This window comes from Formica exsecta, unplaced genomic scaffold (assembly GCF_003651465.1).
Source record: "Formica exsecta isolate Colony F162 unplaced genomic scaffold, ASM365146v1 scaffold393, whole genome shotgun sequence".
Taxonomy (NCBI): domain Eukaryota; kingdom Metazoa; phylum Arthropoda; class Insecta; order Hymenoptera; family Formicidae; genus Formica; species Formica exsecta.
In genome coordinates, this window is record NW_021851167.1 from 585,375 (window position 1) to 603,450 (window position 18,076).

General features: G+C 38.2%; 1 protein-coding gene across 1 annotated transcript in view; it reads left to right on the plus strand.

Moving 5' to 3' along the window:
• LOC115239688 (netrin-1-like) overlaps nucleotides 1-18,076 on the plus strand; it is a 172,499-nt gene that overhangs the window by 71,900 nt on the left and 82,523 nt on the right. The window contains exon 2 of the mRNA XM_029814346.1: nucleotides 11,684-11,872. Coding sequence (XP_029670206.1) covers nucleotides 11,684-11,872 — 189 coding nt within the window. The remainder of the gene's footprint in view (nucleotides 1-11,683; nucleotides 11,873-18,076) is intronic.

Genomic DNA, 18,076 nt, shown 5'->3' on the forward strand with positions numbered 1-18,076 from the left:
GATTCTCCCCCCCCCCTCCCCCTTCTCAACATAATAGTATAAACAGTCTTCATTTCAGGATTTTGACAGAAAATTCAGAATATAATCTCTGAAAATATTTTTATCAATATCGTCCCTCTTTCTCTTTCTCCTACATTTAATAACATATTTTTCGAAAGCTCAATAATATGTATTGTTTTTCAGCGATATTTTCGCAAAAATTATTTTATATATAAACGCGTATTTTATAAACACAATGCCGCAAAACTGTCAGAAACATAAAATAATTTTAATGGGCTTCTCATGTTATATAACACAATATTCCATATAAATATATTTATAAAAATCTATAATCTCGTTTAAAATATAAAATATTTTTCAGGTTTTTATTTTTACAATAATAAAGCAGTTTATGATACTAATGTCTCATTAATATTGGTAAGCATAGAATTTTTAAAATATTAATGACAAAAATTTTATTCATTCTGCGGCAATAGATAAAGATATCTCTTTCTTTGGAACATTTTCATCTTCATTAGAAGCACCGTTATCTCCAATATACCCATCTTCTCAAAAGTTCACCTCTGATAGAAACTTTAACGGATTAATGAGAAACGCGCGGCACCGAGTACGATCGACGAGAGCCTTCCCCCCCCCTCCCCCCCGATCGGAATTTCTCCCCCTCTCGTCGCTCACGAACGAAAGGATCTCCATTAGATTTAAGCTCGTTAGGGAGACCGGACAGACGACATGACGTGTGTTTCATAGATCGAAGCTACCAGACATTGAAACGTCGCGAGAGGCTTGTCTATCCGTTTGAGTTTCAAAGGCGGCTCGTCGACCCGGAGTCAGGTATCATCGATCGCGTTCGAAGGAGTTGATTGCCAGCTGTATCGATAAGATCTGACACGGACGCTCGAGTTTTCGAAGCCGATAGGTCACGAACCCTACGGCTAAGTCGTGTCTCGCCCGATGACTACATAGCTAAGCATGAGCCAACGTACGTGCCAACTTTTTCGAAACAAAGTTACAATGGACCGTCTAAAGTTACAATGGTCAACCCGATACGCTACTGTGCTGACGTTACCGGATAATTAACGCGCTTGTATATCATTTAGGTGGATATTTAGAATATTTTGACGGGTTATTTTTGTGTGAGTTTTATGACATAGTTATGTTACTGTGAGATTTTTTTATTTATTTATACACTGCGAATAAAAAATATATATAAAACATATACTTAGAACTATTAAGTATTTTTTTAAATGTCATATAATTTACGATACACATACACAAATTTAAAAACTCGGAACTTATTAAACAATGGCAAAGAGAAAATTTTATTATTGAAATATCAAGTTAATCAATACTGCAAATTAAATATTTACGTCAATTAATGATTAAATTGTATTAATTTATAGACATACATCAAAATAATTTCTGATCATATAATTGATCTAGAATGTATGGGCGAGGACAAAATAAATACAGATAATTGCAAACTTGAAAATCCTCGCAGTAGATTGGTAACGGAAGTAATTTGTTTCTCGGACACACTTCGGTTCTATCTCAACGAGAGTATAATAAAAGCAGCAGATTTACTCCGGTAAGACTCGTCTCTCTCTCTCTCTCTCTCTCTCTCTCTCTCTTGAAATCTGCGTAAAACATGGCGTGATAGAAATCACACGCTTGTATCGAAACCGTAAACGATACAAACTGTGCAACACGTCGTAATTTATAAGTTGACATCCCGCATCCTGAGAAAAAGGAGGAGGGAAACGATATAAAAAAGTACGGTATAATCTGCGGCGCGCCGGCCGCAGATCGATCGTTAATCTCGATCCTTCGTCTCGCGGGAATAATACGACCGCCTTAAATCAGCGGAAACGGCATCTTCTTTAACGGCTAACAAGTCAAGAGGTAGATATTTTATCTGGAAATAAATAGGGGATTTGTGAAAGTTGGCCTATTTTGTTGAGATTCCTTTAAAGAGGAAAAACGCATCTCTCGTTTACTTAGCGTGCTTGGAACTCACTTCAATTTATACAAGTAATTTATTCTGATGGACAAGAGAGAGAGAGAATAAATATATATAATGCAAAATCGTAGAAATGGAATTAACATCGTATATTTCTTAACAAAATTATTTTTATCGTAAAAAGTCCATTTTTAAGGCATTTTTCACAAAATGAAGGGCATAATAAATTTGTCTCGTTAAAAATATCAGAAAAATTAAACTTTCCCTTCATTTATTCCTTTTCATACACTTTGACGATAATCGTTATGTACGTTCTTATACACGAGGAGAGAAATGTGGATGTTTCAGCGGAGTGACGTGCCCTCGCCTCGCTTCATTACTCGCGTCATTACTCGCGTCATTATTATCCGAGACAGGGAGGATGTAACTAGATCAATTAGCCTCGCGAAGATCCGCTCTCGTACGTGCTCTCTCGTACATAATGCGCGCATAAGTGTGTCGAAAGTGCGATACACGCGGTGGCGGTGGCACGCATCTCGTCGAAATCGAATTAGGTTTCGCGGCGCGCACGCTATCCAGCTCTCTCAGAAGGTGAGAGATACGAAGGCGTGTAGAGTAATCTATTTAAAGTCCGTCCCTCTTAAGTGTACGAGGAGATGCGCGCGGCAAGGCGACGCGAATCTCGTGATAACGTGAAACACGCGCGACGAACGCGTCTCGCAGCCGGCGCGTACAATGGACCTCATTACACGGCATCGTATCAATATATAAGATCTTCCAAGATGGCACGGTAATTGAAGAGGCGCGCGCGTTTAGTCCGCTAAAAGCGACCCACGGATCCATCTTCGGAGAAGCTGAGTGCGCGTCGCCCACGATGAAATTACCCGCTTCGGAACCAGCGTTCCCTCGCGTCACGCGTCTCTCAATGAGAATTGTGACCTTCGACATTAGCTTAGAGTCGAAGCGCTGAATACACAAGTATCGAAAGTCAAGTGTTGCATTGTTCTAAGGAGATAATACGGCGTAGAGGCGTAAACGCGCTCATTTTCCTCTATGTGTTCAGCAACAATATAATTGTCGAAAGAATGTGAATTTTAACAAATTATGTTTAAAAAATGTGCACTGAGAAAATGAGATATTGATTTGTGGTATAAAAATTGGAAAATTTTTAATTAAAACCGTATTTGATAAAAATATTCGGATGTGAGGCATAAAAAGATTATTCAAACAAATTATTCTTCCGTTAATTTGATTACTGGATTAATAAAATTAAAAATTAAAAATTTGCGAAAGAATGCAACATTTTATATAAATTTTTTATGCTACTGATTACTCAAGAAATTCGTATATAAAAATGACGATAATTTTGTAAAACACTCCAATCAAATACAACATGCAGGCTCATGTATCATTTGTATATAAGTGAATGCGCGACAAAGTTTAATTTCGATCGAGCAATTCCGCGAGAATTTTACGATCCTGTGGAATATACAAAAGATCGCACCGAGGGTCACGCGAAAACCGGCCGAATCCGGCGACCACCCGGAAGTGATTGTACGAGGAGCGCGATTACGATAATCGCGTCGATGTATCTGTTCATGGCACGAAAATTAGCTCGTAATTTCAGTACAGGTGTTTCTTATACTCGTCCATTGGCGAGTATAAGGAACAACATCCCACGCGGGTCGCCGAGACTTTCGATCGAAAGGCAACTCGCACACACCGTGATATATTAATAACAGCGATCGTCCTTCCCCTCTTTGGTCATGTTATTCGCGGAGGAGATTGCACACATACATAAGGAACCCAAGCCACTGGCGTGGCGGAGGTCCTCTTAAACGGATATTAATTAGCGACAGCCGTTACTCGAACGCACAATAGCTTGGGCAAAAGGATCAATAAAACGGATGATTGAATTATGTATGCACTTGAGGAGGGACAATCTTTACTCGTCCAGATGGGCGATGACGATCTGATGGAGAAAGTACATGTTGCTGTTCTTTATTTTCGATTACATCACAAGCCTTTAAAAAAAGTATATATATAGTTATTTTATAAATAATAATTATTTGTATTTTTATGTGTCTTAAGTAGTCTAAGTTTGTACTTTAAGATATATTAGATATTTATTAAAAAATAAATTATCATCGATTAAATTTTCATTAAGAGAAAGTCAAAATGTCAAACTCGTCAAAGAAAATGAAACTCTATATGTGATCCGCGACTGATTTTGCACATCTCACATAAAGCAATATTTAAATCAATTTCCTTAATTATATTCGTAATCTTTTCTTGTTAATTACGATTCTCAAAACTGTTTCCTCACAGATAACAGATACCCCGCACGCGCACACCGTGAAAATTATATAATAATACTCGAAGCATAATATTACGAAGCATTTTATTCCCGGCACGCCCCAATGACAAATCGATCCCGGTGTCGTTTCGAACGGCAAAAAAGCAGCGTGCTAATTTGCATGATCGCATGAAAACGAGACAAATTAAGCGCGCCTTGTCGGCCAGCTCAATTTGTGTCCTCGAATTTCCCACAGTTGTGACAAAGTCGCTCGGTCCAAGGAAACGTCTTCTTTATCTTCTCGCTCTTTCTCTTTCTACCCTTCTCTCCTTCTCTCTCTCTCTCTCTCTTTCTCTGTCCCTTTTTTGTGCAGTGCCATGTTCTTCGGGAAAAAGGGCCCGTGACGAAGAGGGTGGGAAAGGAACGAGGGCGCTCTTAATTAATTATTCCGTGGGCGTCGCGCCGCTCAAAATTAAAATCGGTTCATTAAGCGGCGCTACGTGGAATTTTTTCCTAAACCGACGGGAGAAGGGGGCGGGAAGCGACGACGGCTACCGGTTTTCTACCTTCGTGATGGAAGGAAGGGCCACGTCGGACAAGACCGTCGACGAAGCGAGGGGATTCGACTCGCTCGTTTGTTCGGATCGGCAAAGCGTCTATTCCCCGTTCGGCCTTAATGGCCCCGACGTGGCCGCGACGCTTTTTATCCCCGCGCGCAATAAATGCCTCGTTAACGATCGCGAGGAATAATCGAAACTCTCGATTGACGCAAGGCGCGCGCGCTTTTACGACGGCATTGGGAAACGCATCGCCGACGTGTATTTAAGAACGCATAACGGAGTCGTATACGGTAACTTATTGCATGGTCGATGGTGTCATTATTTAGTTACGGCTGTACAAAATTCTCGCGGATGTGGCGAACAAGTATTAAGTTGCGCCGATGTTACCGCGGGCCGCGAGAACCATCGCGCATATTTCACGCTTAGCTATTCTGATGTAAATCAGTCGAAGAGTCGTGTTTGTTAGACGTGTGAGACTTTCACGATGAGGGCTTCAGAATACCGCCGGTGTGTGTGGTCAAAAAGAAAGTTGTAAAAATTCTCTTTTCTTTACATTTTCTCTCTATTAAATAAAAAGCAAATATGGGATAATTCATCACATAAGCATGAACCAAAACTTGATCCGTGGAAAAAAGTTAGCTATTGAATTAAATAACATCTTCATTTCAAATATGTTTGTTGATCAAGATGTCCCTTAAAACTCTTGCATAGATATCTTTTTGGTCAATCAATCGACGATTATGATTACTGAATCTAAAATAAGTTTCAATCGGAGCATTTTATAAGGAGTATAATACAGGCTCGCGTGAAAATTACTTCGCTGAAGAATAACGATTGAAATATGCCTACGGATTTAACTCGCGCGCTCACATCTGCTTCGCGGCCGAGCGCTGCAATTTTGTAATAAACTTATCGAGCTGATGCGATAATTATCGCGCATCTGGCAAGGCCGATTCGCGTGATTACCGAGAGTAATCCGCGAGAAAGGGGAAAGGAGAGGGGGGGGCGAACAGGAGGAGCCGGAGCGGAAACTGAGACGGAGCACCTGTAGGCGCGGGATAACTTCTTGAACGCGCGGCGCGCGGTAATCGTGCAGCCTGCGTTATCTATGGTCCGGGGGCCGGCGTGGGTTCCGACCGCAAATGACGGGATAAAAGGGTCCTCGGCACGACAGGATGCAATTACCGCTTTACGTAGCATTACGGAGAGAGAAGGTACCGCCGAGACGCCCAGACATCGCTGCGGCGACTCCATTTAAAGTTTAAGTGGGACTTAAATTAAAATCCATCTCGTAACGATTAAGCGGTGACACTCGCACGATAAATTTCAACTTGGACGATGATGTACTTTTACGTCACCTTCACCTCGCCCTTTATCCTCCCCTACTTTCCTCCTCTATTTTCTTCGATATGAATTTCCCGTTACTACATTAATACCGAATTTTTTCTGTTTTGCATTTATTTGAACGTGATGTATTTATTATGTTTTTAATTCCATAAAAAATGCGAATATTACTTGTAATCGAGATATTTCACGAGAAGTAATCAAGAGAAATCGTGTCGATCATTCTCAATTATCTAAACGAACGCTTTTCGTTACACATTTCAAGATTTCTAAAAGGAATTCCAAGCACGTAGATACCGCGCACTGTACTAATAAAAGGGCCTATCTGAATGTGTTGGCGATGCGCTCGAGGTGTATGAATTGGCTGCTCGCTTGCGGCACTGGAATTCTTCCCATTGCGAGATGAGAAAAAGGAGTTAAGAGAAATGCGCGGAGAACTTTCAACAGCTTACTACTCATATCTTGTTACTCGCTCTTCGCAGATTCGGCTAGTAAGAGCCCAGCTTTCCAAAAAAAGAAAAATAATATTTTACATGAAATTCTTATTAATACAATTAATACAATTAATGATATGATTCATATTTAAAAAAAAATAAGAATCGAATGTTGTAGAAGGAAAAATTGAATTATTGTCTTTCTTTCACAATATTCTCTAACGAATGCGCGCGAGGATGTATCTAGATTATATTTCTTTTTATTTTCTACTAGACGCTGGATCAATTTCGACGTGATAAAAAAGCGGGGCAGCAATTTTCTCTCTACTATATTAGGCCAGTCCCGCAGGCGTGTTTGTCTAACCGCAAATATGGGTTCGAAAGATTTTTCGAAGAAATCATGTATAACCAGCCTGCTCGATCTCGAGAAGGAAGTTCATCACGAAGGATTATTTATCGACGGTCGAGCAAGTTATCTCAATGAAGCGATTTATTTTTCACGATTTACTTTTAAACTTTGTATGCAAACAATAAAGTTATATATATTTTTAATTAATAGAGATAATAAGAACAAATTATCTGATTAAACTAATTTAATTGAAAGAAGTTACATTTTTTTATTAAAATTATATATCAAAAATTAGATTACAGATGTTTGTCGATGCATGTTTGAAATGAAACGAAACAAAGTTTTCCTAACAAAAGCCAGATCAGACATCTACTCGCGTTTCGGTACTCCGCGATATTTTTTCTTTTTCGAGACAAGAGGCAGATCATCCCTTGCGATTGGTCCTATCGTTTTCTCTCTGGATAAAATTCGGAAAAGAGTGCATTTCTTCTCGTTGGAACAAAACGCTCCCAGACGAGTTTCGGAGTTGAAACTAAAATGATATATACGCGATAAAAGAAAGATTGAAAGATATCAAAAATCTAGATTGGAAAATATCTGGTAGTAGTATAAAGGAAAACGACACGCCAGTTTGATATCTAGATGCCATCGCTTGAAAAAAATTTTAATGGCAAGTTGGTTAAAAAAAAATGCCTTATGATCTTGTTTAAATAAAAAAATTAAAAAAAAAATATATATAAAGTTAGAACTTTTATATACTCAGAGATATACTCATTCAAATAAAAATAATATTATTAATAAAAAATTTTTTAATATCATTATATACATATATTATTGCTATATCTCTATATGTTTTTTTTTATGAGGAAATAAAATCTTTTGAGAAAATCGACTTCTCATATATATTTTTTTCTACCTGAGTGATAAATAAAAAATGTTACTAAATTTTCTTTAATCATAGCATATTCCGCAAAGGTTTAATTTATTCGAGATAGGTTTAAAGTTTCAGTGTTTGTTTTAGTAACACTTTATTTTCTCGCAATTATATTGATTTATGAGAAGTGTAAAAATCAAGCTACATCTGAATTATTATAAGAGATGAGATTCAGTCGGAGTTAATTAATATCGGCGGCCCACAGGTCCGAAAACACTCTAATTCGCTCTTAAACGCTGGCGGTAAACGCCGGAAGGACTTGCCGATGCTACTTCGATTGATCGCTAATTGCGGCGATCAGCTTTACGAAAACAACTCCAGGCACTGACGTGGGCCAACTCTATGGCTTAATAACAGGAACCGTAGTAGAATTTCATACAGTGGCTGAGCGTGGTTATTAACTATCGGAAGGTTATCCGATCGACCAGATACGCTATAGTGGCCAACTCGGATTCAACAACATTCTTATCCATCGATCAAACCTTGCGCTTCGTGTAAGTTGAATTCTCATAAATCACTAAAGATTTCCTCTAGCAATGAAAGCATTATCGATCTTGAGCTTGAGTAAACTCGAGTATAACTCTTACATAATTGTATGAATATTGAATGTAACAATATTCAATTAATTGATACGGTTATAAATAATCGGAAAAAGATTATATATTTTGTAAAAAACTTAAAAACAGGAGATTTTTTATGGAAACAGCGATACGTTTAAAAAATTGTATATTCTACTGAGGGAAAAGTGGACACTTTGGAAACAACAGTTTCGAAAAATATAAAAGTGCGAATGAAAGAAAGACTTAAAAACTCATCAGTCCTCCATATCTCATTTCCGGTAGAGAAACGAACTCTGGTAACGAGAACATATAGAAAAGCATATAAGGCTATAAATTGGATCACGATTGAAAGAAACAAGCATCCGCTCCTGATGATTTGTCCGGAAACAATAGCTCGCTCGTATCTTGTGTTTTATTCACCGTCGGTTTACTCAACGCGAAATTCTTAAGCGATAACAACTTATTTAAGAGGATTTTTCATTTGATAAGAATGAAATTAGATAAAGTTATTAAGAGATAGTAATATACACGTTTAAAGAGCACATTATACAGAGTTCTCTCTTAACGTTATTCCATATTTTGGAAATATATGTATTGCCATTATCAAAAAATCTTCTTAATTAACGAGTTCAAAAATATATATAAGATGTCTCGATACCACCCTTTTTTTAATTGTACTGTTTGATTAATTTGGAATAGGACTTGACTTCTTTTTTCATTTTTAATCCACTAATATATTTCAACCTTAATTACACGCTCGCTATCTTAAATGAAAGCAAGACCTCTTTTCTCTTTTCCCTTTCTCGCCGGTTAATCGATTAAAGCGCACTAATTTGTGCGGCGCATAAATCACCACAGCAACTCTCTAAGCAGAATACAGCGACGTCAGCATCCGAGCGAGAGAGAAGAAGGACAAAGAGCGAAAGAAAAAGGGTCGCGGGAACGAGTGTCGCGAGCAGAAAATAAGGCACGCTTCTCGCAATTCAAGACACGCGGGATTATTGGGTCGAGAGAGTCTACGAACGCGCGAAGGGTGGATCGTTAAAACTGCAAGCTCTCCACGTTGATCCTACCCCTGGCATCTATATCACGTTCCCCCTGCGCGTTTTCAATTATTCCGTTATATTTTCAAGACGTCCTGAAATAGGCCGGTCGGTACTCGAGGTAGAGGAAGTTACGGCACGATTTTTGCCGGAATGCTTCCCTCAGCATCTCGAGAATTCAATGCGCGTTGCGTGAAAAATTATCGAGACATTGATATCAACTTTAATAAATTTTTCTCGATAGATTGAGAACTATTAAAACATATTTTAATTTATATATAGAAGCGTATGTGAATCTGATGAGAATTGTTTAATAAAATAAAAAATAAGAAACAAGTTGACGATATAAAGTTTAGAGGATAAATAGTATCCTCATAATTGTATTATATTATGCTTCTTAAACATAATTATATTTGAAAATATATTTTTGTGTAATTTATTGTTTAACCAATAAGAAATCCCCTATTCATTATCTTTTTTGTGTTAATGAACTAACTTTGAAAGAAAGTTTGAAAGAAACTTTTGCGCGCGCATACATACATACATGTATATATATACACACAATAAGATTCACGAGCTAAAAGCTAATTTAATCCTTATAGCACGAAGATTCTGTTCTAAAACTTTTAGTTTTACAAATATTATCTTTGCTTACAATATATAAGTTTTAACATTCTTTATAGATATTAATTTATATAATCAATAATATATCTTCATGATTTTTTAACCAGAATAAAAAAATAGATTCGAAATTTGGGTTGAACTATTTCAGAGATATGTGCAAAAAACACTAAATTTTTTTCTAGTTTTCTAATTGATTTTTTTTTGCGAACCAAGTTGGAAGGATTCATCACAAAATTTTGATTTAAATTTTAAAGTCGCAAAGTTTCAAATCTTTTAAATTACGAATCACCGAAACTGCCTTGTCGAATCAGGTTGGCAATGCAACGCGAGGAGGATCGGGAACGAGAGAAGTCGAGGACCGTTGTCCGATAACGAAGACGACCCCCTCGAGACGGATGAATAAACTCGAGACTAATTACCGCGATAAGTACGGAAGGAGCCCCGGCACGCTTCGTTGTTTCACGAAACTCCGTAATATTAACGAGCTGTGGCTGCGCACCACGACGTTCGATGCTTCAATCGCAGGAATACCTGAAATGTCTACCCGCAGTTACCGAGATAATATGTACATCGCACTTGTGTTAGGCGGTAACGTTTATTACCTTGCAGCAACGCGTAATTAAAGTAGGATAGATGACATTTAAGGCATACCTATTCCGACGCTCTCTGTTGAAAGAACGTTGTGATTTAACCGAGCCTGATCGTCGTTTATTAATCAATTTGCATGCGTTTATGACATATGCAGTTATGAGAGTCAGTTTCCAAGTAATCATTTATACTTGCATAAGTAAACTTATGTGTATATAAGTTTCTATTTGCGGGAGAAAAGTAACTGAAATCAATCACTTTGAAAGATGAGTGAACTTTTAAGACCACTCTCTCTCTCTCTCTCTCTCTCTTTCTCCCTCTCTCCGTCTCTTACTTTCTTCATAAATTTATGAGAAAAGTTGAAGAAATGTAAATTTTTTAATTAAGTTTGTAAAAATTTTTTAATTAATATATGTGTGAAAAATAATATATATACATCTTTCTAATCTTGACTAAAAGTATATTTTGTATATTCCATATAAACTATACATTTTAAATAAAATTATCTTAATTATTCGTCTAAAACTTTGTAGATGTAAGATCTTGGTGCATAGATTGTATTATTTTTGTAATATTTTCCCGGTATGCCTGAGAAAATATGTGAAAAATGTAAAATATAATACACACTAAACTCCTTCATATTCTCGCTTTAAGAAAATGATAAAAATATGAACTTCAACGCTATTATTTTCGCACGCAACACGTAGGTTGAACATAATGAAGGAGATTTCTTTTCTCAAAATAATTGCGGCTGCGTCGAACTCTAATTACGATTACGGCATTCTAATGACGATAATACCGGACGATTAATGTAGGATTGCAGAGGAAAAAGACATCTCCCGCATGCGATAGAGAGAAGGAAAGAGAGGTAGACAGAAAGACAGAAAGAGAAAGAAATAATAAAAAGGAATTGAAGAAAACGGTAGAGTCATAAAATAATGGCGCGTCTCTCGTGTCGCTCGCTGACTAAAATTACTCGCGTTACCTGTTTCAGTGTGCAACTGCAACCTCCACGCGAGAAAGTGCAGATTCAACATGGAGCTGTACAAGCTGTCGGGCCGTGTCAGCGGAGGCGTTTGTCTGCAGTGCCGGCATTTTACGGCAGGAAGGCACTGTCATTACTGCCGCGAAGGTTACTACAGGGACCCGGCCAGACCGATCACGCATCGCAAAGCCTGCAAACGTAAGTGCCCCCGACCGGCAATTACATGTAAATCCAACAAAGACACACTATGAGCAATTATGCGAGCCGAGGTAACTCCGTACGATTATTCGCAAGCTCGTGGCATGCTTAATTACACAAGTGACGGGACCGTCGAACTTGCTGGAACCGCGTCGCGTCCTATCGCATTATTAGATAACGTTAATAACGTATATATGGGGATTTCTAATGCTTCATCTCGATGCACGCGCGTTAAAGTACTAATAACGTTCGTTGGGCTAATTAGAGGATCCTACGAGCGTTTTCTTCATCGGACAAAACGATCCGCTTCCGATTTTACGCGATAATTAAGAATCTTTAATACTCTCCCCTTAAGAGGAGGAGCGTAAATAATTTTCGTTTCTTATGACGATTTATTTCAATAATGACACTCTTAGGCATCGTCTATTATTTATTTTAGAAATGAAAAGAAATACAAATATTATTTTTTATTTAAATATATTATTTATTGCAATTTTTTTCTTTCGACTGTAAGAAATTTTTCAATGCGCGCTTTCAGTATTCACGCGCGGAATCAGACATACAATATCAAAAGACACTATGATTTGCGCGAATGATTTAATCGGGAATGAACGACAGTGATCGACGCGTCGGTGAAGAGAGAAATATATGACTAAGAAACGACACGGCGCGGATCTTCTCCGATCGGAAATCAGCGTTTTTTTCAAACCGCGCGACGCTATCGGGAGAGACCCAGACCATTACCATTCGTCTCAGTCCTTTCGCGGTGCTATTACAAAGTGGTTACCAGCTGAGTAACCCCCTAATCTCGATGCATTCAATTTATGTACGTTTGTCTAGGCCTACGCGGACCGCCGCGGGGATAACGATCTCCCGGTGTGAGAAGGCGCGCGCGCGCGCATCGTGAACGCAGCATCACGTATAAGTGAGCATCCGAGAGCATAGTGCACCCCGTGTATAGGTCGTCCGTAACTGTACCGTGCTTGTCGGTTTAACCACGATGTAAGAATACCGAGTGTAACGGCGTGCGCATAATACCGTCATAAATCAGAAATTCGTCCCAAACGCGCTAGATCTTTCAAAATGGTGCTCTTGGAAACTTGGCGAATTGCTCTTTCTTTTCGATTGAGACAGTAATTCCATCACAGCGTGTTTATATCGCGATTTTTCAACGTCGTCTTCTATTAATACATTCCCTTGAAACGCGCGCAGCAGAAGATTGTATTAAAATAAGCTGTCTTTAGTAAATCGCATCATGTTGCTCTTTGCGTTTCTTTACGTTTTTCCGCGAGAATTTTCCGTCGTAGACATTAGTAAATAAATCGGTGAACGAGTTTCGCGTGATTAACTATGTATGTCACCCGGGCGGTTCGCGCATATTCTCGAACGGGGACTCAACTTGTCGCGTAGAGTCGCGAGGTTAATTAACTCTTTGCGGTCTGGCACGTTTTTAATGTGTCGACCGGCATTTATGCTCGCCACGAGGACCAGTTGTAAAGGAGAGATGCACGCACGAGCGTGCAAGTAAAAATTTTACTTGAGACTACCACATCGTTCAAAGGTGTCAGACACAATTCCGGCGCTGTGAAATATTTTATGACTTTTTCAGATACACAAGAGAGTAAAGCTACTAAAAAAGAATGACCTTTTTTAAAAAATTATATATGCTAGTTATTATATTGTTACTTTATTGTTGACTGTAAATCGTATTTTTTCTATGCTAGGAATGGAATATTTACATTATCTTAAAGTATTACATCGTTAAACGGACGGATTATCAAGAAATAAACATAATAATACAAATAAAAAATTCAATTTAATTACCTTGATATATAAATATGTAATATTCGAATTTCTATGCATGTGCATTATAATTAACTGGCTTAAATTCTAAAATGTTAACCGATTCATGGCTGGTCGGGCCCACCTCGTGCTCTCTCACAGTATTTCTGGCTGTAATATTATAAAACTCAAGTATCGTGCCGAGGGTCTGCGCGTGCTCTCGCTGGCGAGATAACGAACAGCCTGTATTCTCGTTAGCAGCCATGGCAGCCGTTAAGATAACAACGAGACACGACATTCACCGCGAACGCCCGGCGTGGAAAGAAGATTTAAGTTCGTCTTAGGACCAGCGTAAGTTTCATAAATTAATCCTCGGGACGAAGAAAAGGGAGAAGGACATCGCCATCGGTGTTAGCTCGCGTGGAACGAGTGTAATTTCCTTTTGATGCGTAATTTAAGTTTGAACTTTAATCGCGCTCCAAATTTGAGATTGCCTCTCCTTTCGTAACGATAATAAATTTTGAAATTAATCACTTGACAGATTGATCCGATTTCGGTTCGCTGGATATAACGACAAGCAAGTGTAATGAAATGTTATATAGGCAAGAAAATCTTTATCTCTTTTTATAAAGACGTTTGAAAGTTATGGAAAAAGTTTTATCTTTGAATGTGTAATAATTTAAGATATCAGATATATCGATGATTTTAAAACACTAACTTGATCTAATTCCTGGTTTCCACAGTAAAGACAGCGGAATGACGATGTTATTATATGATGATTAATATGGCGCCAGAAAGATAAGATCTTTCCGAAGGAAAAGCGACTTCGATTGAATAATTAGCCACGCTTACTAAATAAATTGAGATTTAACATCGAGTTAAGTAGTACGAGCGGTCGTATTTGCATGTCACACCACCCACCGGCTCATTTAAATAATCATGATTCAATATTATCGCTCTTGGTAAACTACCTTCGCGACATTAAATAATAAGTCTAATCGCATGCTAATGAATGTCGACTCAACTTGCTTGCGTGTAAGAAGGGAGCATGTCTGAACGAGGCGATATATCCGAAGCACATTATTTGTTACATAAATAAAAGCTATTTACATTATACACCATAATATAATCGAATTGGATAAGATCGAGAGGCGAAGTAGCTGCTATAAATTTTCACGATCTTTATTCAGTCTCTATCTTGTGATCCACATGAAATTAAATAGGAACGAACAGTAATATTTAGCGTCCAGCGACAACGATGATGATCCTGCTCGTTTTATAAGATATGCTTATAAGATATTCGCGCTCTCCTTTCTCAACATTCCATGTTATTACAAGCTCGAAAGACGCGGAAAATGCACATTTCTGCAATTTCTCGTTCTGTCGTTGCACCCGGTATTTCTCTCGTTGACGACAGTAACGTTTCCACGGTTAGTGAACTCCGAATCGGTTCTGCCGTCTGACCCCACTCACGCTCCCTCCTCGACAAACCCCCTCTCCCAAATATCGTGCTCGACATTTCCGCGGGAAAATACGGCCTCTGTCGACGTACCGTCAGGTCAGAACAGCGCCGCACGTTTCGAGATTTCCACAGTGACGAATGGAGAGATTCTCTCGATCCTCTCCTCTCTCGATTCCCCTCGTATCTCGTTTTCACTCCTTTCCCGCTTTACTTGTCTGCTCCACAGCGTCTACCACTTGTCCCGACCGTAAGCTCCTTCACTTTGATTCGTCCCGAGGGATAAAGTCAGCACTTTCTTAGAAGCTACTCTTTATACGTGTGACGCGGATACTAAATTAGATAGTGATTTATTGCTTATCGAGAGTTTTTCTAAAGGTTTTGTGTTAGTGTTACGTGTTGCGGATAATTTGTCTTTATAAGCCTTAATCTGTTTTTATAAAACTTTCAAGTCTTTCAGTACGTGTCGTCTTTTCATCTTCGATTTATTTGTTCGCTTAAAATTATTACTTTCTCTTGTCAATTTTTTTCTTGTTAATTTCTCTATTTTTTTACGAGATAATATAAATCAAATTATAATGATATAGAAGTCTGGTCAAATTACCAAATAATCATAGCAAATTCTTAAAAGGTTGTATATTTTTTTTATATGAACTTAAAGAGTTTACTTTGCAGTAATGAACTATAAATCTCATACAATCCACACAACACAATTAATTCTTTTTATCACTATCAATAACTGGATTGGTTAACGCCCTTTTTCTGAAGATTATGATCATACTACAATATTCCAACGTTTGTACGCATCATGTGTCTTGGCAACTGATTAGCATATGGCGAATCTTTTTGTTTCGAATCATTTTGCAGATCTCAGAATTACACAGTTCTGTTTTCCTTGTGTTCGATAAATATCGCAGGTGAAACACGATCGCTTTATGGTTTCTCTTTCTTTTTATTCGATCGCCGTCTCTGTTTTATTTCTTTCTTTATTTCTCTGTTTTTCATCTGATCTACAACTCTTCCCCTTATTCCGGTCCCGCGTAGATTTGTCATAGGAATTTGTTTTCTCTATACTATACAGAGAATTTATTCGTAGAATCCAGTTGATATCCCTGTAAGAGATTCCATAGGCAATTGCCAGTGGCGTAGTTTTTCGTTATTCAAGATTATATTTTTCATATCAATTTATATTTTTATCCTCTCGCTTCTAAGTATTAATTTCACTGCTATTTAAGAAAGAATATTAACAGCATGTAAAAAAGAATATAAAAAAAAAATATCTTTAAAAAACATACAAGGAAATTAATTTGATTATAAATTTTTTTTTTATCATAGTTATTAATATTGCTCCTGTCTTCTATGCCACTGTTAACTGTCCACTCGGCACAAAATGGAAATCTCTCGCGGCTTGCGAGATATATATATATATATGGCGATGGTGGGCAATGTATTGCATCGGTAGTAGAAACGTCCGATGGCGTCGTAATTTCACGGCTCACTAACGATCGTACTATCACACAACGGCCAACTGTTCGCGTGGACGCGCGTTGCGAGAGCAGTCACGGACAATTATTCCTCGCGCGAAGGGTATATATTGCGACAAGCCATTTTTATACGCGACCTTTGTGTCGTTGCGTGACACAGAATCGCCATCCTACGCCTGGCAAAAATAACATTCGGCGCTGTCAGAAATTACGATATTCGATCGAGCGCACATAGCCGTGATCTTTCTGTTCTACATTATACATTGATTCACTCACTCTCTCTTCAATCCTGCATCTTACTTTTATATTTGTATCTTAACATTATTTTAATTATGCTTGTATAAAATTCTATTGATGCGTAAAATATTGTAATTACGCAAAACATGCATGCATAACCAAATTGACTTATTACTTGATATTATCGCATAATAGCAGAAATAATCAATCTCCTTTGATTGAATTTAATAACCGCTGATTGTTGATTAATCCTTTGAGACACGGTTGCCCGGATAATACAACATCTCACGGTGAATTTTTATAACCGTTTACAGCCGGCCGGCGATGTCGTTGGATACACGGTGGTCGGATATATATTAGAAACTTCCCCTGTTTGTACAGTACGCGTGACCATGCTGGAACGATACGCGTTTCAACTGTATCTACTCCCGGCACCCAAAGGCTTACCCCGTGTTTACTCTAACCCCGATGGCACCCTCAGGCAAGGGTTGCCTCTCAAACAGAATCGGTCACCGAGACGCTCCCACCCTACGCGACGCACCCTCCTGGTTCTTCCACTCTGTCAAGACTTCGATCTGTGCGGCGCGCAAAGCGAAATTTCACGCAGTATTAAATTAACACGCCGGCGCTACGGCGAATTCCTAACGTAACTGAGTCTCGGTTCGGCCGTTGTAGACAGATTGCTCGTCATCGGAGGGGTGACTTGGATCGCCGAAAGTAATTCGTGCGTTTATTTCGCATGGGCACGCTCGTTTGTTATTGGGGAGGGAATTTGGATACAAAAAAGATACAGATGATGAATACCAGATAAGCCGAAACGATCAGTTTCTCTCTTCTAAAATGATAACTGATTAATTGTCAATTTTTAAATTTCAGCAATATAAGAGAAACAAGAATATTTTATCGTAGAATAATTACACGAGAATATATGAGCACAAAAATTGCGATATTTTCGTAATTCAAATCTCTCGCTTGATATTATTAATCTGAACATAATCTGAAAAGTGTATTTGTACAAATCTATATCGAATTGATGAATCTATTGCACTTTTCTGCGCTATAAGCATTTTTAAAATTGACCGCAGCTACGTTATCAACGTTTTTTTTTTTTTCTCTATCGTATTAATTTGTTCGATAGCGATTTTTATCTCGATGTAATGAATTCATAAACACGATATTTTCCATAGGAAAAAGATAGTTACCGGTCACGCGCGATTTATCTACCATGACTACGGAATAACG